Genomic DNA, 24,830 nt, shown 5'->3' on the forward strand with positions numbered 1-24,830 from the left:
GACAGGGCTGTCTTTAGAGCCGTTCAATCCTCTCCTTGCTTAGAGATGAAAGTAGTGGGGGGGGGGGGGGGGGGGGGTTGATGATTAACTTAATGCTCAACAGTAAACAAACCAACATAAAGTGACAATTTAAGGACTTTTTAATACCTCTAAAATGACAAATTAAACATTGGCCTAATTGTCAGAAATTGTGAAAATAGCAGATCTACATTCTCACAGAGCATGTAGATCTGCTATTTTCACAATAGAACCGTGTTGTACAAAATGTAATGCCTCAACTCTTAGTGCTCGTCAGAGTGGGGAGGGGGGGGGGGGGTCCCCAGTTAAAATATGATTATTTTGGGGGGTCCCGGCCTGAAAGGCTGAGAACCACTGCAGCAGGGCAGTGGTTCTCAACCTACTGGTGGGCCCCAAGGGTAGTGCAAGTGGGCCCCCAAATAATTGGCAAAACACCAGAGTTTAATGATAATATGACATTAATATTAAAAAAGTCAAAACATTATTTAATGGTATTGTTTCTTTAAAACAAAAAACATAAATAATAATAATTAGATTTCACTGTGACACAGATAAATAGTACGCTAACTTAAAGTATACTACGTTGATTGATCGATTGATTGATCGTTAACATAAAAATGCTCCAATTAACCCGGCAGCCGGATGATGACTGGCAGGTTAAGTGGTCAGATGGGTGGACCACCACCGCATGTCCCGTTGTGGGCCCTGAACCGGAGGTTTGAGAACCACTGCAGCACGGGGTCATGTGTAGATGGAAACATCTGGGTTGACATGTAGCGTGTTCTCGTGTGTAAAAACATCTGGGCTGACGTGTAGCGTGTTCTTCTGTGTGTTTTGACCAAGAGAGAAAAAAAGCTCCTCTTCCACCTTTCAACACAAGCAGAAATAAGTAGAAAAAAACAAATCGACCTACAAAAAGATCTTTTTTTTTTTCGTCTTTGATATGGCCTTTCTACCTACATTTTATGTTCAAGTTACATTTTTTTCATCAATTTCTTTTCTTTTTTCCTCTCGTTTTTTTTCTTCTTTTTTTCATCTCATCTGACGTAATAGTTGAAGTAGTTCATTTTCTGCTCCCCTCCTTTTTCATTCTTGTTGTCCTTTTCTAGGGTTCTTGTGTTTTAAAGTTCCGGGAGAAATCATCTCCTATCATCATGTGACTCCTATCATCATGTGACTCCTATCATCATGTGACTCCTATCATCATGTGACTCCTATCACCATGTGACTCCTATCATCCTGTTGTTCTTGTATCAAAGTGAGCTCTAGGCTGTCCATGGGTCCTTGGACATCCTTGGTCTTCTCATGCTGCAGCTAATCGTTCTACCGTTATTAGTTTACGCTTCCTCTTCAGGTGAGAACATACAAAAAAAAAAACAGTTTCACCCTTTTTGTGTCAGCTAGCCTTAACTAGAGTCCCGACACGTCAAACCGCCGGGAGGAAAAGTACAAATAAAAACCCAGTGAAAACCTTTGAATTGTCAACATCAGAACCGTAAAATCCACCCTCCACCTCCAACACCTCGTCTTAGGAAGCAAAGCCGTCCCGCAGTGGGTCGGTGGGTCATACCCACTCCTGGACGTCCCGCGGTGGGTGGGTGGGTCATACCCACTCCTGGACGTCCCGCGAGTGGGTGGGTGGGTCATACCCACTCCTGGACAGGGTACTTGTAGTAGTGTGGGGTCACCATGCTGCTCATGGTGCTCTGGTGGTGACCCTGCGTTCCTTTGTGCTTGAACTGAAGATGGTGTAGACCAGCACCAGGATGCACAGAGACAGGATGCAGGGATGACCACGGCGATGGCGTTGACCGTGGTGGGCACGTCGTTGATGGTCACCATGATGTCCACGTCGTCCAGGGGCAGCATCGTGCGGTCGCCGCGGTTGTTGCCGCCCCCGGCCGGCCCCCCTCCTCCTCCTCCTCCTCCGTGGGCGGAGCGCTCCATGTCAGACTGCTCGCAGCCCATCCAGTCCCTCAGGATGGACTTGGGGAAGCCGGGCTCCACAGACAGCTTCTGGTTGTCAAACTTCCAGTAGTCCCTCCCCTTGTAGAAGAAGGTGTAGTCTGTAGAGACAGACAGACAGGAGAGGATGAGGCATGTTGTGTTACAACACTCTCAACACTCATGGATTTAACCCATTGGCTCTTTAACCCTTGGATTGGGTTAGAAACCCGCTAACACTTTTGGTGTAAGCGGATCAAATTTTAATTTGTGATTTAACCCATCTCATAGCTGAATTGCTACTTAAAACATTATTTTATACAGTGTTACATCTTTTCAATATAGCTAGATCAGTTATAAAATCACTCATTACTTTTTTGAATTTTTGTCTTAGGAATGCGACAAAAACCCAAAATATAATTGAACTCAAGTCTCCATGGCGTTAGTGATCAATAGAAAAAAGGCATTTTGGGGTGAACTACTCCTTTAACATGGTAAAACAGCTAGTCCGAATTCCCTTCAATGCCCAGCGAAGCTTGGCCAATGCACATGCAGGACACATGGACGGACATACACACTGAGCCAGATGTAGAGCGGTTACCACGCTCAAAAAATGATCTAAACGATCACTCACAGCCCTCTCTGCTGATGAAGGCTCCCTGCGGTGAGTCTGGGATCCCCTTCCACACGGTGATGGGTTTGGGGTACCCCGGGTCCGCTGTGCGCTTCTCCTCGTTGTAGCGCCAGTACTGGTCGCCCTTGAAGAAGTACGTCTTGCCCACGGGCTCCCAGCGCAGCGCCGTGTCGATGCCGTCCTTGGGCAGGCAGCTGCCCAGCTCCACCAGGCCGTGGGGGTAGCCGGGCTCCGCTGTCACCTCCTTAAACACCAGTACTTATCACCTGGAGAGAGAGAGAGAGGAACAGACACACCTGAACACCCAGTACTTATCACCTGAGAGAGAGAGGGAATGACACACCTGAACACCCAATACTTATCACCTGGAGAGAGAGAGAGAGAGAGAGGGAATGACACACCTGAACAACCAGTACTTATCACCTGGAGAGAGAGAGAGGGAATGACACACCTGAACACCCAGTACTTATCACCTGGAGAGAGAGAGAGAGAGAGAGAGAGAGATGAGAGAGAGAGAGAGAGAGAGAGGGAATGACACACCTGAACACCAGTACTTATCACCTGGAGAGAGAGAGGAATGACACACCTGAACACCCAGTACTTATCACCTGGAGAGAGAGAGAGAGACATGCGGCTCTAGAAAGAAAATTTCTAAGAAATGCTGCAGCTCGCTAAGTCTGTGCAACATTGTGTAGCGGTTGGTGTTAGCATTAGCGTTACATTTTTTAACATTAGCATTTTTTGCATAAGCTTTAACATTATGGTTCTTCATATGACACCACCCACATGTCTGTACGACAAACAGATCACGAGATAAAGGGTCACTTCCTGTTTGGTGAGGGGCACTTCCTGTTTGGCGAAATAGGCCCAATTAAGGTTAATGACTCTTAATCAAGTCATTTGATGACACCCACGCGTCTGTACGACAAACAATTCATGAGATATAGGGTGACTTCCTGTTTGGTGAGGGGCACTTCCTGTTTGGCAAAATAGGCCCCAATTAAGGTTAAGGACTCTTAATCAAGTCATTTCACACCACCCGCGCGTCTGCACGACAAACGGTTCACGAGATAAAGGGTCACTTCCTGTTTGGTAAGGGGCACTTCCTGTTTGGCGAAATAGGCCCTAATTAAGGTTAAGGACTCTTATTCTTGTCATTTGACGCAACCCGCGCATCTGTACGACAAATGGTTCACGAGATCAAGGGTCACTTCCTGTTGGTGAGGGGCACTTCCTGTTTGGCGAAATAGGCCCCAATTAAGGTTAAGGACTCTTAATCAAGTCATTTGATGCCAACTACGCGTCTGTACGACAAACGGTTCACGAGGTAAAGGGTCACTTCCTGTTTGGTGAGGGGCACTTCCTGTTTGGCGAAATAGGCCCCAATTCTCTATGCTCCCAATGCTCTACCCACGTCACAAGGCCAGCAGCCAATCAGAAACCAAACAGGAAGTCAGCCATTTCGACTAATTAGTGGCGTTTTGGCACATTTTTGGCCGTTATCACGGGTCGCGCTTTAACGACAGTTTTTTGAGAACATTTTTTTTGTGAGAAAAAAAACGTTTTTTGACGAAAAAAATGTTTTGAGAGAAAAAACATTTTTGAGAAAAAAAGTTTTTTGAGAAAAAAAAAAGTTTTTGAGAAAAAAAAATTTTGAGAGAAAAAAAATTTTTGAGAGAAAAAAAAAATGTTTTGAGAAAAAAAAAATTTTGAGAAAACAAATGTTTTGAGAAAAAAAAAATGTATGACACCAGCCGCGAGTCTGTACGACAAATGGTTCATGAGTTATAGAGGCACTTCCTGTTTGGTGAAGGGCACTTCCTGTTTGGCGAAGGAAGCGTCAATTAAGGTTAAGGACTCTTAATCAAGTCATATGATACCAGCCACAACTCTGTACGATAAACGGTTCATGGATGAGAGGCACTTCCTGTTTGGCAAGGGCACTTCCTGTTATAGAGGGGGCGGGGGCTTAATCAATTACAGCTCTTTCCCTATTGGCTGGAAAAGACCAAAGTTGTGTATGCATTATAAAGTTGAAGTGACGTTGCTAGGCAAAAGTATGGCAGGCCATAAAAATGACACCTGACATTTATGACATCATCAACTTGCGACAGGCATTTCCCCTACTGAGTGAAAGATTAGCTATTTCTAGAAGAAATAAAATATTTAAGGTGTTTTTTAATTTTACATTGTAGTTATAGAGGACAATTATAATGTATTAAGACATATTTGTCGTATTAGTCAGGGATCGCTTTAACCAAAAATATACCATTTAAAACACTTACAATATCCTTTGAGAGAAAAAAAGTTATATTTCAACCCATGGGGGGAGCCATTGCACTGTTCGTCGCATGTAGTGATGACGGTCGTAGAAGATACATTTTGGCTGGACGGGGCCAATTTAAAATGGCGGTGTAAACAAGTTTTAGATGTTGAATTAAACACTTTACTAACCCGGCAAAACATCCTACTTGATTGAACAGAACAGAAAAGCACCACACTACTAACTACAGTTAATCTGAGCTTCAAGACAATGTTTTAAATATTGTAAAGATAACGTTCTTTTGACGTTCCATATTAACCTTATCTGCCCGACCAGCCAAAATGTATCTTCTACGTCATCACTGCATGCGACGAACAGTAAGTGCAATGGCTCCCCCCATGGGTTGAAAATATAAATTTTTTTCTCTCAAAGGAATATATTGTAAGTGTCGCGGCTGGTGTCATACATTTTTTATTTTCTCAAAAACATTTTTTTTCTCAAAAACATTTTTTTCTCAAAATTTTTTTTCTCAAAAACATTTTTTTTTCTCAAAAAATTTTTTTTCTCAATTTTTTTCTCAAAAATTTTTTTTTTCTCAAAAATGTTTTTTTTCTCAAACATTTTATTTTTTCTCAAAAAATTATTTTTCTCAAAAAACTTTTTTTCTCAAAAAACCTTTTTTTTTATCAAAACATTTTTTTTTCTCGAAATTTTTTTTTCTCAAATTTTTTTTTCTCAAAACATTTTTTTTTCTCAAAACATTTTTTTTTCTCAAAAAACATTTTTTTTTCTCAAAAAACGTTTTTTTTTTCTCACAAAACAATTTTTTCTCAAAAAACTGTCGTTAAAGTTCGACCCGTGATAACGGCCAAAAATGTGCCAAAACGCCACTAATTAGTCGAAATGGCTGACTTCCTGTTTGGTTTCTGATTGGCTGCTGGCCTTGTGACGTGGGTAGAGCTGCGAGGGCCCGGTCATTGCTGCTTGCAGCTTTAATTCATTAATCGTCCATGACCTTAATTGGGGCCTATTTCGCCAAACAGGAAGTGCCCCTCACCAAACAGGAAGTGACCCTTTACCTCGTGAACCGTTTGTCGTACAGACGCGTAGATGGCATCACATGACTTGATTAAGAGTCCTTAACCTTAATTGGGGCCTATTTCGCCAAACAGGAAGTGCCCCTCACCAAACAAGAAGTGACCCTTGATCTCGTGAACCATTTGTCGTACAGATGCGCGGGTTGCGTCAAATGACAAGAATAAGAGTCCTTAACCTTAATTAGGGCCTATTTCACCAAACAGGAAGTGCCCCTTACCAAACAGGAAGTGACCCTTTATCTCGTGAACCGTTTGTCGTGCAGACGCGCGGGTGGTGTGAAATGACTTGATTAAGAGTCCTTAACCTTAATTGGGGCCTATTTTGCCAAACAGGAAGTGCCCCTCACCAAACAGAAAGTCACCCTATATCTCATGAATTGTTTGTCGTACAGACGCGTGGGTGTCATCAAATGACTTGATTAAGAGTCATTAACCTTAATTGGGGCCTATTTCGCCAAACAGGAAGTGCCCCTCACCAAACAGGAAGTGACCCTTTATCTCGTGATCTGTTTGTCGTACAGACATGTGGGTGGTGTCATATGAAGAACCATAATGTTAAAGCTTATGCAAAAAATGCTAATGTTAAAAAATGTAACGCTAATGCTAACACCAACCGCTACACAAGGTTGCACAGACTTAGCGAGCTGCAGGCACACTTAAAATTTCTTAGAAATTTTCTTTTCTAGTTTCTTTATTTTTTTACCAGGCTGGTCAGCTAAATTCTTTTACCACTTTAAGACCTCAGGCTTTTCTATGAGTCTCTTCTAAATCCAAACTCTTTTTCTGAAAAGAATTATGTCACTATGTCAGTGTTTCTCAAGGATATCGTCGTTGTCGGATGAAAACCTTGTATGTCCAAAACTGTTTGTTTTGTATTTATAATTTTTAAAATGATTTAAACTAGTGAAAACAGCCGAGGCGTTGTGTGCTTGTAGATCTGCCATTTTCACTACTTTTGTGCACAGCCCTCCTCTGAAAAAAAAGAAGGAAAAAAAAGGAAAAAAAAGTTATTTTTGAGTGAGGACCAATTATATGAACATAGGTTGAAAAGTGGTGGAGTGCCCCTTTAAGTTAAATGCTTTGATGTAATATTCCACCATTATAGGCCTAATACTGCTGTAACCTAGGGGATGTTTCTAATGTCATTTAACAGGCTTAAACCATAGCTTGCAGTTAAAGAGACAATGAGAGAGATTTACAATGTAAAGACAATGATACCCTCCTACCCAATAATATATTCATTGTGTGTCCAGCAGGGCAGGACATTCCACGGCGGCCACGACGGCCATGGCCGTCGTTGCCCCTCTCTTTGGCCGTGTGCCCCTCGAAAAATTACATGCCCAAACGGCCACAGTGGCCGTCGTGACCCGGCGCCCACAGCAGTCCCTTAACTTCATTTCACCGTTTTCCATCTGCGCGATTTTCCAGTCATTACGGTGACAGCACTGCCTGATTGGTTGAGCTGCTCCTATGACCAGTAGTAGATTCGATTTATGCTCGTAGCAGCCGCCGGAGTCCCGCGACACAGTGTTTATACAACACAAAAGCATCACCGGGCTAAACGGGAGATAAATCTAACGCAGCCTGTTGAATAAATCCGGATGTGCGAACGAATGCCTTCAAACGGAGCTCTGCTGGTAGTCTGTCTGTATTTCACGACAATGTGCATTAATGTCACATTGTCATTGGCTGCACCTGTGTGCTGTGCTAGTTAGTTTTGATAATATGAGACGCCAGCTTTCCAGTTGCTCACTGCATGGACGGACACATATTTGTCTCCCGTTGTGTCCAAGCAAGAGAGTGAAAGTTTTTCTCTCTCTCTCTCTTTCTTTTTTTTTCAAGCCGCTGCCTGCTGTGAGTGCCGTGCCGTCAACACAAAACGAGCTGTATATCCAATGTGCTCTGTGTTGCTAAAGCTCCCCTTTAAATCACATGTTTGTGCAAGAAAGAAAAGATTGTAAAATCTGTTGATCCAAATGAAGACTGAGACTGTACAGCAGCAGCTCTGCAATGAAGCGCAAAGTAGGCTGGCTACGCTGTAAAACAATAGGGTGAAGTCAGATAATTTGGGACACTTTTTGGAAGCGCAAAGTATAGGGTGAAGTCAGGTAATTTGGTCCGCTTTTTGGTAATTGGCCTAGGAAACTAAGAAAAAGCAATGTGTGATACTGAATTTGTTTTTATGATTAATAAGGACTGTTGTCAACATGTTTAAGTTAAATTTATGTAATAAAATAAATTAGTTTTGATCCTACAGCTTTTGAAAAACAGCCTAAATAGGGCTAAAGTGGTTCATGTATATAATAATATTATAATTTATATATACAAAGTAACTAGTAACTAAAGGTTTCAAATAATGTAGTGGAGTAAAAGTACAATATTTGGATCCGAGATGTAGTGGAGTAGAAGTAAAAGTATTGGAAATATTCAAAATTGCAATAACAAATTAAGTACAATACTTAATTAAATGTACTAAGTTACTTTACACCGCTGCACATGGAAAAACATAAATAAACAGCTTTTTGATATTTATTTAATTGAAAGGTATTACATTAGCCTAAATGTAATCTTCCTTAATGTATAAGCTAAATTAATTATGACTGGCGTGGACTTAAAATCATTGTTTTAATTGATGGCCTTCCTGCCCTGGCACTTGACCTTTGTGCCCTCAAAAATTTGACAACACTAAAGGCCAAGTGGCCACGCCCCTAAAATGACGAAATTCCAGGCCTGGTGTCCAGTGTGGTCCAGTCTAGCTTGCTGTGAGCTCACGTTAAGAACTTCAGCAACAATCAGCAGGCCTATCAACACCTGCACATTGATTTATTACTGGAGCTGCCAGTCATAATGTGGGTCAAGGTCTCAATTTGTGTGACGCCTGAAAAGTCATGGAAATGTGGGACTGTCCCACGCAAAGGGGGACATCTGGTCACCCTATTTGCATCCCATAGCCCAAGGAAACGATCCATCCAATAAAAAAACAGACAAGCAGTCAACACTCCATGCGAGCAGACGAGAACAGGCTGTACGCTGGATGTCCACTCTGTGAAAGCTGCTGCAAGCGACTTGGAGAGCTCACTCTCTCTCTCACTCTCTCTCTCTCTCTCTCTCTCACACACTCTCTCTCTCTCTCTCTCTCTCTCTCTCTCACTCTCTCTCTCTCTCTCTCTCACTCTCTCTCTCCGGTCTCGGCTCCTCCAAAAGCAAATCACCATCTGGAACACAAACTGTTTCCGGCTAAAGCTGGAGAGCGAGAGAGGAGATTCAGGTATTGGTATTTGGATAGAGAGATACAGACAGTAACCTCACATCACCATTCTATCTATGTTAGAGAGGAGATTCAGGGATTGGTATTTGGATAGAGAGATACAGATAGTAACCTCACATCACCATTCTATCTATGTTAGAGAGGAGATTCAGGTATTGGTATTTGGATAGAGAGATACAGATAGTAACCTCACATCACCATTCTATCTATGTTAGAGAGGAGATTCAGGTATTGGTATTTGGATAGAGAGATACAGATAGTAACCTCACATCACCATTCTATCTATGTTAGAGAGGAGATTCAGGTATTGGTATTTGGATAGAGAGATACAGATAGTAACCTCACATCACCATTCTATCTATGTTAGAGAGGAGATTCAGGTATTGGTATTTGGATAGAGAGATACAGATAGTAACCAGGCTTTCCTCCGCGGGGGAAAGCCTGGTATTGATATTCCTATGCATTTGTTGTATTGTTGTTGATGTACTGACGTATTATCTTGCTTATTATATTGATTTATTACCTGCTTATTGTAAGTGGCTTTGGATTAAAAGCATCTGCTAAATGCCTAAACTAAACTAAACTATTTGCCGAGCCATGTGTTCCCGTTTAGAAAATACATTGAGGTTCCGGGTTGGCATCACATAGTTTTTCTTCCCCACATAATGCCATCAATTAGTTTGATATCGCGGGTCACGCTACGAGTTAAAATAAAAGATGAGCATACCAAAAGATTATTATACTAAAATAAACTCAACAATTATGTTGACGTTTGTCAAAACGTGACAACAACGTTTAGTGTTTCTTATTGAAGAGAACCAAGATGGAGAGAATCTCTCTGGTCTTGTTGTGTTTTCATCCTCCATTCAATGACTGTACGACAGAAAGTGCTTTTGTGTTCTTCTTTTATGTCACCAAATAAAACCAATCAAGCGATCAAACAATCAAACTATGTTGCATATTAAACTATTCATATATTTCATCTACCGTAGCTTCATGGTCTTTGACAGCGCTATTATCAATCAATGTCAATCCAGACGTACAAACATCACAGCGTGAGCGCACAACTGCGAGCTTGTATGTTTTTGTCTATTTTCACAATTTTACCAATGTTTGACCAGAGGTACTGTCACTTTAGAAATGTGCAGAAACCATGTAGAAAATTACACTGTATGTTGGTCTGTTAACTGTCAATAATTATAATACAATATATATTTGTATTACAACTATTCTAATTATAATGCACTATAATGGATTATAACTGTGATTATAATACACTATAAAGTAATAATGTATCGCTATGATAATTATAATACACTAGAACAGTGTAAAAAAACATCACAAGGATGCAACTGGGACGTATCATCAGTGATGTAGCCTGGGGTCGACGGGTGTTTCGGGTCTCGCAACATCATACACCCTCGCCCAGGTGACCCAGCCGGGGTTGATCAAGTCCCGACTTACGTCCCAGTAGCTATCCACGATCAGTCCTATTAGGGAAAGACAGGGTCACTCAATGTGCTGCACCGGAACTACTCTGCCGGGATTGGGGGTACCATTCTGGCGCGTGGAAGAACTAGGCTCTATGGGTTGACTCCTGGCCGGGCTCCTCCTACGTCTCACCAGGTCCACTCCTGCTCTCACCAGGTTCAGAACCTGTGCGTTGCACCAGACCCCAATCCAAACATTCCATTCAGCTGCTGCAGTTGAATGGCCCTCCTAAAGGCCTCACCGTGGATTTGTTGGGCTTCTTCCTCACGGAAGACACAGGCTGGGGCGCTAACCCAACCTGCTCCCGGGTGCCGTCTAAATTCCGGCCGTCAACCGAGTCTCCGGTGGTCACCAAACTATTCCTGGTTGTCACATAGTCTATTCCTATGAGCCACTATAAATAGAACTAATAGTGTAAAAAAACATCACAAGGATGCAACTGGGACGTATCATCAGTGATGTAGCCTGGGGTCGACGGGTGTTTCGGGTCTCGCAACATCATACACCCTCGCCCAGGTGACCCAGCCGGGGTTGATCAAGTCCCGACTTACGTCCCAGTAGCTATCCACGATCAGTCCTATTAGGGAAAGACAGGGTCACTCAATGTGCTGCACCGGAACTACTCTGCCGGGATTGGGGGTACCATTCTGGCGCGTGGAAGAACTAGGCTCTATGGGTTGACTCCTGGCCGGGCTCCTCCTACGTCTCACCAGGTCCACTCCTGCTCTCACCAGGTTCAGAACCTGTGCGTTGCACCAGACCCCAATCCAAACATTCCATTCAGCTGCTGCAGTTGAATGGCCCTCCTAAAGGCCTCACTTTCACACCACTCTACCCAGGTCCTAGTGGAAAACCTGGCTCAAGTGGGCGGTGTGATGTGGAGTGGTGTTGGGCCTTGTCAGTGGAAAAGGGGTTTAAGTGGATTGGAGTGAACAGACAAAGGACCAATCAGAGCCCTTCCCCTGTGCTTTGTGTTTGTGTCCATTGTGTGTCACACAGTGTGCGTGTGCCATTATAGTGTGATCGTCACCATGTGTGTGCGATTACGAGTCCATGTGTAACATTATGTGTTGTGTTTGTCAGCGTTCATGTGTGCACGTGTGTGTGTGTGTGTGTGTGTGTGTGTGTGTGCGTGCGTGCGTGCGTGCGTGCGTGCGTGCGTGCGTGCGTGCGTGCGTGCGTGAGGGAGGGAGAAACTGCAGCTGAGGCTCACATAAAGCAAAGCTATTAATATCACCTCCTGGCCGGTTGTGATAGCAGGATTCTCAGTCAGGAGGATTGTGCATGTGTGTGCATGTGTGTGCGTGTGCGTGTGCGTGTGTGTGTGTGCGTGTGTGTGTGTGTGTGTGTGTGTGTTTGAGAGAGAGAGAGAGAGAGAGAGAGAGAGAGAGAGAGAGAGAGAGAGAGAGAGAGAGAGAGAGATTGCATGAGAGTGTGTGAGTGAGAGAGAAAGCATGGTGAAGAAAAGGAGGCGAGCAAGAGAGAGAGATAACCAATGAAAAAGCACACGAGACAAAGAGAGAGAGAGAGAGAGAGAGAGAGAGAGAGAGAGAGAGAGAGAGAGAGAGAGCACATTAGATGGTGTGAGAGTAGTGTGACACACACGCACGCACGCACGCACGCACGCACACGCACAAGGGGGGGGGGGGGTGGGTGTTGCTGCAAAGCTGTGAATCCCTGAAGCGGGACGCGGAACGTAAGTTTTATGTTGGGACTTAAAATAAGAAATAAGAAGACAACCTACTTTTGTGAACTTCAAGTGACAACGTGTTTCTTCCCCATGCAGTTCTGTGTTTGTGGAGAAAGATTAATGAAGTTAAAACTAAAAGAGGCCTTGGTTTATTAATTAATCTGAAGTGATTTAAATCATAGTCTAGTAGCCAGAATGTGAACCAAGACATTTTGAGTACCCTAAAGTTTTATGTTAGAAATGTTGAGTATGGGTCCCCAGCATGTAAAAACCACCGGATGCTAACTTGTATATGTTGAGCAATTTTCATAATCAGCCGCTAAAGTTGGTGTCCCATTAACTTTACATTACAGGAAAAATAAGCAAAAAATTAATCTGCTTTAAGTAGCATATGAGGGGTCTAACTAGGGGTATTTCATGATTCTGAATCCATTGCAAGCATCCGTTTTGCATCAAAAACATTCCTTGGGCTAAAACGGACCCCAGAAACATGTGAAAAGTGATGATTCTGCACTTTTCATCACTAAACCAAGGCCGATTTTTCGCCAAGGAATGATTTTCGTGCAAAACGGATGCTTGCAATGGATTCAGAATCATGAAATACCCCTAGTTAGACCCCTCATATGCTACACTCATTTAGTGCCACCCCTTTCACCACTAGAGGGCGCCCAGTGGCCATAGAAAATCCCATAGAGATATGCTGGTATATGCAGAAGCCCTGCAGCCATGACTTGCCTGAACACTTTCCTTTGTGCATGTACAGGAAGAGGATTAAGTTAGCTTGAAGTTAGCTATTGGCTACCAAGCATTTTAGAAGCCTTATTTTCGTCAACTTAGCCATGATTAAACCTTGCACACCTCATGCATGGGAAAAAAACAGAGAAGAAATCCAATGCAATCCTGGATTGCATTGGAGTGGATTTGTGCAGTTTGTTCACAGCTTTCAAACAAAAAAATCCGATTGGAAATCCGTTCAGGCATTCTTGAGATAATCGCCATTATGTTTTACATGTTATGTAAACAAACATGGCTGCCCTGTATGTTAGATGGGGTTGTATGGGGGTGGAACATGCAAAATCGCGATTGAAATCATGTTCACCAGATTTGATGGGGTCCAAAAAAAAAAAAAGAAATTCAAAAAAAAAAAATTCAATTTTTTTTTTTTTTTTTTTTTTTTTAAAGCCGAACTTGTTCAGGATCGGCACTCTGTGATACGATAATAAAGCCGAACTAGTTCGGGATTGGCACTCAATGAGTTAAAGCAGATTAATTGTTTGCTTATTTTTCCTGTAATGTAAAGTTAATGGGACACCAACTTTAGTGGCTGATTATGAAAATTGCTCAACATATACAAGTTAGCATCCGGTGTTTTTTATATGCTGGGGACCCATACTCAACATTTCTTACATAAAACTTTAGGGTACTCAAAATGTCCGGGTCTACAATGGGGCTCTATGGGCTGGCTACTAGACTATCAGTGCTTCTCAACATTTTATGGATCAGAGCCCAACTTGGAAACAATGTTCATTTTTGAAGCAAAATCTTATTTAGTTTTAGTCTTCAGCCACTCCATGTACTTACTGTACACTGCTTGGTGTGTTAGTAAAACAGATACATATGTTTCCATTCCAGTTATGTAGTAAAACAGATACATATGTTTCTGCTTGGTGTGTTAGTAAAACAGATACATATGTTTCCCATTCCAGTTATGTAGTAAAACAGATTATGTTTCCATTCCAGTTATGTAGTAAAACAGATACATATGTTTCCATTCCAGTTATGAACTTCTTATGCAGCATAACTGGATTGAGTAGCAATGAAAGATGTCTTGATGGAATTCATTTGAGGATCTTCTAATCCTGCCATTCTGTAAGGCATTCAATCCAGATGAACTTTAAGCTCCTGAATGTACAAACAAACAATGGAGACATTTGATACGACTGTTCACGCACGTGCGCACACACACACACACACACACACACACACACACACACACACACGCACGCACACGCACACGTCACGCACACGCACACGCACACACGCACACGCACACACACACACACACACACACACACACACACACACACACACACACACACACACACGTACGTACCGTTGTTTTGGGTTGACATTGGCACATTTCACTCAGGTTTTTTCATCTCACTCATGTCACTTTGTCTGCTGACCTCACTCAGCAACCAAATAAAAATAAAACAATTCACAGGAGGCAAGCAGTGATCACCCCATGATGTGCACTGCAATGTAGTTTCAAATGCACTACATTGCAGATGCTTTTTTTAGAGTAAAAAAATTAAAAAGAAAAATAAGACGTGTGACATGCATGATCTGGGCAGAGATGTGATATATGATAGATATGATCTGGGCCCCAAGAAATGTGCCAATCTCAACCCAAAACAACGGTACAGTTGCAGGGATAGACTTCAGTTAGAGTATACAATCAGAGACGTTGTGTAGGGGAGAAAGATAGACAGTGTGGGAGAGCTGTAGAAAACAGGAGGAAAGCTGGAGTGACAGATAGGAGGAGAGCTGGAATGACAGACAGGAAGAGAGATGGAGTGACAGACAGGAGGAGAGATGGAGTGACAGACAGGAAGAGAGATGGAGTGACAGACAGGAGGAGAGATGGAGTGACAGATAGGAGGAGAGATGGAGTGACAGACAGGAAGAGAGATGGAGTGACAGACAGGAAGAGAGATGGAGTGACAGACAGGAGGAGAGATGGAGTGACAGATAGGAGGAGAGATGGAGTGACAGACAGGAGGAGAGATGGAGTGACAGACAGGAAGAGAGATGGAGTGACAGACAGGAAGAGAGATGGAGTGACAGATAGGAGGAGAGATGGAGTGACAGACAGGAAGAGAGATGGAGTGACAGACAGGAAGAGAGATGGAGTGACAGACAGGAGGAGAGCTGGAGTGACAGACAGGAGGAGAGCTGGAGTGACAGACAGGAAGAGAGATGGAGTGACAGACAGGAAGAGAGCTGGAGTGACAGACAGGAAGAGAGATGGAGTGACAGACAGGGAGGAGAGATGGAGTGACAGACAGGAGGAGAGCTGGAGTGACAGACAGGAAGAGAGATGGAGTGACAGACAGGAAGAGAGCTGGAGTGACAGACAGGAAGAGAGATGGAGTGACAGACAGGAGGAGAGATGGAGTGACAGACAGGAAGAGAGATGGAGTGACAGACAGGAAGAGAGCTGGGAGTGACAGACAGGAAGAGAGCTGGAGTGACCAGACAGGAGGAGAGATGGAGTGACAGACAGGAGGAGAGATGGAGTGACAGACAGGAAGAGAGCTGGAGTGACAGACAGGAAGAGAGATGGAGTGACAGACAGGAAGAGAGATGGAGTGACAGACAGGAAGAGAGCTGGAGTGACAGACAGGAAGAGAGATGGAGTGACAGACAGGAAGAGAGCTGGAGTGACAGACAGGAGGAGAGATGGAGTGACAGACAGGAAGAGAGCTGGAGTGACAGACAGGAGGAGAGATGGAGTGACAGACAGGAGGAGAGATGGAGTGACAGACAAGGAAGAGAGATGGAGTGACAGACAGGAGGAGAGCTGGAGTGACAGACAGGAGGAGAGCTGGAGTGACAGACAGGAAGAGAGCTGGAGTGACAGACAGGAAGAGAGATGGAGTGACAGACAGGAGGAGAGATGGAGTGACAGACAGGAGGAGAGCTGGAGTGACAGACAGGAAGAGAGATGGAGTGACAGACAGGAGGAGAGCTGGAGTGACAGAGATGGAGTGACAGACAGGAGGAGAGCTGGAGTGACAGACAGGAAGAGAGATGGAGTGACAGACAGGAAGAGAGATGGAGTGACAGACAGGAGGAGAGCTGGAGTGACAGACAGGAAGAGAGATGGAGTGACAGACAGGAGGAGAGCTGGAGTGACAGACAGGAGGAGAGATGGAGTGACAGACAGGAAGAGAGCTGGAGTGACAGACAGGAGGAGAGCTGGAGTGACAGACAGGAGGAGAGATGGAGTGACAGACAGGAAGAGAGATGGAGTGACAGACAGGAAGAGAGATGGAGTGACAGACAGGAAGAGAGATGGAGTGACAGACAGGAAGAGAGATGGAGTGACAGACAGGAAGAGAGATGGAGTGACAGACAGGAGGAGAGCTGGAGTGACAGACAGGAAGAGAGATGGAGTGACAGACAGGAAGAGAGATGGAGTGACAGACAGGAAGAGAGATGGAGTGACAGACAGGAAGAGAGCTGGAGTGACAGACAGGAGGAGAGATGGAGTGACAGACAAGGAAGAGAGATGGAGTGACAGACAGGAAGAGAGATGGAGTGACAGACAGGAGGAGAGCTGGAGTGACAGACAGGAGGAGAGCTGGAGTGACAGACAGGAAGAGAGATGGAGTGACAGACAGGAAGAGAGATGGAGTGACAGACAGGAAGAGAGATGGAGTGACAGACAGGAAGAGAGATGGAGTGACAGACAGGAAGAGAGATGGAGTGACAGACAGGAAGAGAGCTGGAGTGACAGACAGGAGGAGAGATGGAGTGACAGACAAGGAAGAGAGATGGAGTGACAGACAGGAAGAGAGATGGAGTGACAGACAGGAGGAGAGCTGGAGTGACAGAAAAGGAAGAGAGATGGAGTGACAGACAGGAGGAGAGCTGGAGTGACAGACAGGAGGAGAGATGGAGTGACAGACAAGGAAGAGAGATGGAGTGACAGACAGGAGGAGAGCTGGAGTGACAGACAGGAAGAGAGCTGGAGTGACAGACAGGAGGAGAGATGGAGTGACAGACAGGAAGAGAGATGGAGTGACAGACAGGAAGAGAGATGGAGTGACAGACAGGAAGAGAGATGGAGTGACAGACAGGAAGAGAGATGGAGTGACAGACAGGAAGAGAGCTGGAGTGACAGACAGGAAGAGAGATGGAGTGACAGACAGGAAGAGAGCTGGAGTGACAGACAGGAAGAGAGATGGAGTGACAGACAGGAAGAGAGATGGAGTGACAGACAGGAGGAGAGATGGAGTGACAGACAGGAAGAGAGATGGAGTGACAGACAGGAAGAGAGATGGAGTGACAGACAGGAAGAGAGATGGAGTGACAGACAGGAAGAGAGATGGAGTGACAGACAGGAAGAGAGCTGGAGTGACAGACAGGAAGAGAGATGGAGTGACAGACAGGAAGAGAGATGGAGTGACAGACAGGAAGAGAGATGGAGTGACAGACAGGAAGAGAGATGGAGTGACAGACAGGAGAGAGCTGGAGTGACAGAGATGGAGTGACAGACAGGAGGAGAGCTGGAGTGACAGACAGGAAGAGAGATGGAGTGACAGACAGGAAGAGAGATGGAGTGACAGACAGGAGGAGAGCTGGAGTGACAGACAGGAAGAGAGATGGAGTGACAGACAGGAGAGAGATGGAGTGACAGACAGGAAGAGAGATGGAGTGACAGACAGGAAGAGAGATGGAGTGACAGACAGGAAGAGAGATGGAGTGACAGACAGGAGGAGAGCTGGAGTGACAGACAGGAAGAGAGCTGGAGTGACAGACAGGAGGAGAGATGGAGTGACAGACAAGGAAGAGAGATGGAGTGACAGACAGGAAGAGAGATGGAGTGACAGACAGGAAGAGAGATGGAGTGACAGACAGGAGGAGAGCTGGAGTGACAGACAGGAGGAGAGATGGAGTGACAGACAAGGAAGAGAGATGGAGTGACAGACAGGAGGAGAGATGGAGTGACAGACAGGAAGAGAGATGGAGTGACAGACAGGAAGAGAGCTGGAGTGACAGACAGGAGGAGAGATGGAGTGACAGACAGGAAGAGAGATGGAGTGACAGACAGGAAGAGAGATGGAGTGACAGACAGGAAGAGAGATGGAGTGACAGACAGGAGGAGAGCTGGAGTGACAGACAGGAGGAGAGCTGGAGTGACAGACAGGAAGAGAGATGGAGTGACAGACAGGAAGAGAGATGGAGTGACAGACAGGAAGAGAGATGGAGTGACAGACAGGAAGAGAGATGGAGTGACAGACAGGAAGAGAGATGGAGTGACAGACAGGAAGAGAGCTGGAGTGACAGACAGGAGGAGAGATGGAGTGACAGACAAGGAAGAGAGATGGAGTGACAGACAGGAAGAGAGATGGAGTGACAGACAGGAGGAGAGCTGGAGTGACAGAAAAGGAAGAGAGATGGAGTGACAGACAGGAGGAGAGCTGGAGTGACAGACAGGAGGAGAGATGGAGTGACAGACAAGGAAGAGAGATGGAGTGACAGACAGGAGGAGAGCTGGAGTGACAGACAGGAAGAGAGCTGGAGTGACAGACAGGAGGAGAGATGGAGTGACAGACAGGAAGAGAGATGGAGTGACAGACAGGAAGAGAGATGGAGTGACAGACAGGAAGAGAGATGGAGTGACAGACAGGAAGAGAGATGGAGTGACAGACAGGAAGAGAGATGGAGTGACAGACAGGAAGAGAGATGGAGTGACAGACAGGAAGAGAGATGGAGTGACAGACAGGAGGAGAGATGGAGTGACAGACAGGAAGAGAGATGGAGTGACAGACAGGAAGAGAGATGGAGTGACAGACAGGAAGAGAGATGGAGTGACAGACAGGAAGAGAGATGGAGTGACAGACAGGAAGAGAGATGGAGTGACAGACAGGAAGAGAGATGGAGTGACAGACAGGAAGAGAGATGGAGTGACAGACAGGAAGAGAGATGGAGTGACAGACAGGAAGAGAGATGGAGTGACAGACAGGAGGAGAGCTGGAGTGACAGAGATGGAGTGACAGACAGGAGGAGAGCTGGAGTGACAGACAGGAAGAGAGATGGAGTGACAGACAGGAAGAGAGATGGAGTGACAGACAGGAGGAGAGCTGGAGTGACAGACAGGAAGAGAGATGGAGTGACAGACAGGAAGAGAGATGGAGTGACAGACAGGAAGAGAGATGGAGTGACAGACAGGAAGAGAGATGGAGTGACAGACAGGAAGAGAGATGGAGTGACAGACAGGAGGAGAGCTGGAGTGACAGACAGGAAGAGAGCTGGAGTGACAGACAGGAGGAGAGATGGAGTGACAGACAAGGAAGAGAGATGGAGTGACAGACAGGAAGAGAGATGGAGTGACAGACAGGAAGAGAGATGGAGTGACAGACAGGAGGAGAGATGGAGTGACAGACAGGAAGAGAGATGGAGTGACAGACAGGAGGAGAGCTGGAGTGACAGACAGGAAGAGAGCTGGAGTGACAGACAGGAGGAGAGATGGAGTGACAGACAGGAGAGAGATGGAGTGACAGACAGGAAGAGAGATGGAGTGACAGACAGGAAGAGAGATGGAGTGACAGACAGGAAGAGAGATGGAGTGACAGACAGGAAGAGAGATGGAGTGACAGACAGGAAGAGAGATGGAGTGACAGACAGGAAGAGAGATGGAGTGACAGACAGGAAGAGAGATGGAGTGACAGACAGGAAGAGAGATGGAGTGACAGACAGGAGGAGAGATGGAGTGACAGACAGGAAGAGAGATGGAGTGACAGACAGGAAGAGAGATGGAGTGACAGACAGGAAGAGAGATGGAGTGACAGACAGGAAGAGAGATGGAGTGACAGACAGGAAGAGAGCTGGAGTGACAGACAGGAAGAGAGATGGAGTGACAGACAGGAAGAGAGATGGAGTGACAGACAGGAAGAGAGATGGAGTGACAGACAGGAAGAGAGATGGAGTGACAGACAGGAGGAGAGCTGGAGTGACAGACAGGAAGAGAGATGGAGTGACAGACAGGAAGAGAGATGGAGTGACAGACAGGAAGAGAGATGGAGTGACAGACAGGAAGAGAGATGGAGTGACAGACAGGAAGAGAGATGGAGTGACAGACAGGAGGAGAGCTGGAGTGACAGACAGGAAGAGAGCTGGAGTGACAGACAGGAGGAGAGATGGAGTGACAGACAAGGAAGAGAGATGGAGTGACAGACAGGAAGAGAGATGGAGTGACAGACAGGAAGAGAGATGGAGTGACAGACAGGAGGAGAGCTGGAGTGACAGACAGGAGGAGAGATGGAGTGACAGACAAGGAAGAGAGATGGAGTGACAGACAGGAGGAGAGCTGGAGTGACAGACAGGAAGAGAGCTGGAGTGACAGACAGGAGGAGAGATGGAGTGACAGACAGGAAGAGAGATGGAGTGACAGACAGGAAGAGAGATGGAGTGACAGACAGGAAGAGAGATGGAGTGACAGACAGGAAGAGAGATGGAGTGACAGACAGGAAGAGAGATGGAGTGACAGACAGGAGGAGAGATGGAGTGACAGACAGGAAGAGAGATGGAGTGACAGACAGGAAGAGAGCTGGAGTGACAGACAGGAGGAGAGATGGAGTGACAGACAGGAAGAGAGATGGAGTGACAGACAGGAAGAGAGATGGAGTGACAGACAGGAAGAGAGATGGAGTGACAGACAGGAAGAGAGATGGAGTGACAGACAGGAAGAGAGATGGAGTGACAGACAGGAAGAGAGATGGAGTGACAGACAGGAAGAGAGCTGGAGTGACAGACAGGAAGAGAGATGGAGTGACAGACAGGAAGAGAGATGGAGTGACAGACAGGAAGAGAGCTGGAGTGACAGACAGGAAGAGAGATGGAGTGACAGACAGGAAGAGAGATGGAGTGACAGACAGGAAGAGAGATGGAGTGACAGACAGGAAGAGAGATGGAGTGACAGACAGGAAGAGAGCTGGAGTGACAGACAGGAAGAGAGCTGGAGTGACAGACAGGAAGAGAGCTGGAGTGACAGACAGGAGGAGAGCTGGAGTGACAGACAGGAAGAGAGATGGAGTGACAGACAGGAAGAGAGCTGGAGTGACAGACAGGAAGAGAGATGGAGTGACAGACAGGAAGAGAGATGGAGTGACAGACAGGAAGAGAGATGGAGTGACAGACAGGAAGAGAGATGGAGTGACAGACAGGAAGAGAGCTGGAGTGACAGACAGGAAGAGAGCTGGAGTGACAGACAGGAAGAGAGCTGGAGTGACAGACAGGAGGAGAGCTGGAGTGACAGACAGGAAGAGAGATGGAGTGACAGACAAGGAAGATCAAAGAAGGAATGGACACCAACGTCATTTTAGGCTCCATGGCCATCCGCCATGACACTTTGGGTGGCCAAACTTGCAACGGAAGCTCGATGAATAACATTGCGTCTATGAGCTTCAGCTGGGACAGCTCATGAACAAAAAATAATTCTGAACGATAGAGACCTTCATAAAACACTCAGCTCAGGAATATAAAAGAAGACAATGTGTCACATGTTTTGTGCTGTGTTGCTTTTCGGTGAGTACACTGTATAACATTATAGAGGCATCTAAAGAGCACAATTTACGTTTCTGAACTAGATAGTATCGCGAGACTCTTTACCATTCCCTGTCTGGAATCCAAATCTCGCGATAGCTCCGAGACAGAAACGGCCGCCGCCGCTGTTTAGCTGCCTCAATAACATTATGTACCGTGCACATCGAAAAGTAAGTGATTGTAAAAATACCTGTGATATGTCTTCTTTTGTATTCCTGGAGCGATTATACAACAAAGGTCTCAATCGTTCAGAATATTTTTTTGTTCATGAGCTGTCCCAGCTGAAGCTCATAGACGCCAATGTTATTCATCCAGCTTCCGTTGCACGTTTGGCCACCCAAAGTGTCATGGCGCATGGACCGTGGTGTGGGCTGACTGTTCTTGCTGAGACTTTCTTTGGTGACAGACAGGAAGAGAGATGGAGTGACAGACAGGAGGAGAGATGGAGTGACAGACAGGAGGAGAGCTGGAGTGACAGACAGGAGGAGAGCTGGAGTGACAGACAGGAGGAGAGCTGGAGTGACAGACAGGAGGAGAGCTGAGAGAGAAACAGTGTAGGAATGGCAGACAGCAGGAGGGCTGAGAGCCAGACTGCGTACAGGAGATGAATAACAGTGTGAAGACGCCTGGAGCATCGTATCTGTGGAGCATGGTATCTGTGGTGCATGGTATCTGTGGTGCATGGTATGTGTGGTGCATGGTATCTGTGGAGCATGGTATCTGTGGAGCATGGTATCTGTGGAGCATGGTATCTGTGGAGCATGGTATCTGTGTGGAGCATGGTATCTGTGTGGTGCATCGTATCTGTGGAGCATGGTATCTGTGGAGCATGGTATCTGTGGTGCATGGTATCTGTGTGGAGCATGGTATCTGTGGTGCATGGTATCTGTGTGGAGCATGGTATCTGTGGAGCATGGTATCTGTGGAGCATGGTATCTGTGGGTGCATGGTATCTGTGGAGCATGTATCTGTGGAGCATCGTATCTGTGGTGCATGGTATCTGTGGAGCATGGTATGTGTGTGGAGCATGGTATGTGTGTGGAGCATGGTATCTGTGTGGAGCATGGTATCTGTGTGGAGCATGGTGTGTGTGTGGAGCATGGTATCTGTGGAGCATGGTATCTGTGTGGTGCATGGTATGTGTGTGGAGCATGGTATCTGTGGAGCATGGTATCTGTGTGGTGCATGGTATCTGTGGTGCATGGTATCTGTGGAGCATGGTATGTGTGTGGAGCATGGTATCTGTGGAGCATGGTATCTGTGTGGAGCATGGTATCTGTGGAGAATGGTATCTGTGGAGCATGGTATCTGTGGAGCATGGTATCTGTGGTGCATGGTATCTGTGGAGCATGGTATCTGTGGTGCATGGTATCTGTGGAGCATGGTATCTGTGGTGCATCGTATCTGTGGAGCATGGTATCTGTGGTGCATGGTATCTGTGGAGCATGGTATCTGTGGTGCATGGTATCTGTGGAGCATGGTATCTGTGGAGCATGGTATCTGTGTGGAGCATGGTATGTGTGGAGCATGGTATCTGTGGAGCATGGTATCTGTGTGGAGCATGGTATCTGTGGTGCATGGTATCTGTGGAGCATGGCATGTGTGGAGCATGGTATCTGTGGAGCATGGTATCTGTGTGGAGCATGGTATCTGTGGAGCATGGTATCTGTGTGGAGCATGGTATCTGTGTAGCATGGTATCTGTGGTGCATGGTATCTGTGGAGCATGGTATCTGTGGTGCATCGTATCTGTGGAGCATGGTATCTGTGGTGCATGGTATCTGTGGAGCATCGTATCTGTGGTGCATGGTATCTGTGGAGCATGGTATCTGTGGAGCATGGTATCTGTGGTGCCTTTGAGCTGCGAAGAGGAGGTGAATCACTTCTAACAGACGCTGACAGCACCATGCAGTCACATGACCTGTCCTTATCAATTCACAGGAAGTGATGAATTGGGGGGAAAAAGAATAAACCGTTTGAAGAACGTGACACCTTATCTAATCTGACAAATGCATAACCGACGTTGACAGCTAAACCTCCCCGTTGAGATGAAGAACCATACGCTGAGCCACGTTTTTAAGCTGCAATAATCTGTGTTTTTTCACTGGGTTTGCAAATATACAGTTAAAATGTCCAAATAAGGGCTTTTGCACTATATTATTATTAGTATTACTAGTAAGACGCCTCAGGGAGACATTCTTGGCCATCTGGCCAGTGATGTATATCGGACCAGTTGCACGAGACCAATGCATGATAGTCAACAATGTGATGTCAGAACATGCCCATATCTGGGCATTACCAAATATGGGCATGCCCAGATATGCGCTTAATATTGATGACATCCGGACAGCGAGTTCCAAATATGGGCATAAAACGGACAAGGACGTTATTCATTTGCAAGTGTGACTCGTGATGACATCAGCGATCTCCATATATGGGCATAAAAGGGACAGCAAGCCAGAGCGTGATGTCAAAGCATTAACCCGGATTCGAACTGGGAACCCTTCGGGAACCCTTTGTGCTCTAATAACGGTTTCTCTACCCCTGAGCTATGCCGCCCCTATATATATATATATATGGGGCGGCGCTCCTTTTCCATTTATATAAATATATTTTTTCTGTTACCTTTGAAGAAAACAAATTTTCCGTCTGATCTCTCGTAGGCGGCGTCGATGCGCGGAGGAAGGCCCTTCCAGAACTGGTCGATCTGCATGGGGTATCCCTCCTGCACCTTGTTGTTTCTCAGACGCCAGAACCAGCGGTCCTGCATGGGACAGTTGGGGGGGGGGGGGGGGGGGGGGGGGGAGAGAGAGAGAAGGGACAATTTAAAGATCAAAAATGCAGTGGTGTAAAGTAACATTTAATCAAGTACTGCACTTAAGTACAATTGTGCGGTATCTTTTACATAGTACTCCATTACATATCAGAGACAAATATTGTAGCCTATACTTTTTACTCCACAAAAGTTATTAGAAAACTTTAGTTTTGCCTAATATTGCTCACGATTATTGCATGGTACTCCCTAATAGCGTTAGCATGTGTATTGGATGTGGAGTACACAGTAAACTAGCTACAGCTTGTTCCGCTATTAAT

General features: G+C 45.7%; 1 protein-coding gene across 1 annotated transcript in view; it reads right to left on the minus strand.

The window, feature by feature from the left end:
• Positions 1-1,661: 1,661 nt before the first annotated feature.
• LOC308286491 (matrix metalloproteinase-24-like) overlaps positions 1,662-24,830 on the minus strand; it is a gene marked incomplete at its 3' end in the record, with an annotated part of 133,698 nt that continues 110,529 nt past the window's right edge. Inside the window, 6 exon segments of the mRNA XM_080727530.1 lie at positions 1,662-1,757; positions 1,763-1,809; positions 1,812-2,084; positions 2,597-2,848; positions 2,851-2,862; positions 24,363-24,501. Coding sequence (XP_080583656.1) covers positions 1,662-1,757; positions 1,763-1,809; positions 1,812-2,084; positions 2,597-2,848; positions 2,851-2,862; positions 24,363-24,501 — 819 coding nt within the window.

Source organism: Nannobrachium achirus, assembly GCF_963921795.1.
Source record: "Nannobrachium achirus genome assembly, chromosome: 6".
Taxonomy (NCBI): Eukaryota; Metazoa; Chordata; class Actinopteri; order Myctophiformes; family Myctophidae; genus Nannobrachium; species Nannobrachium achirus.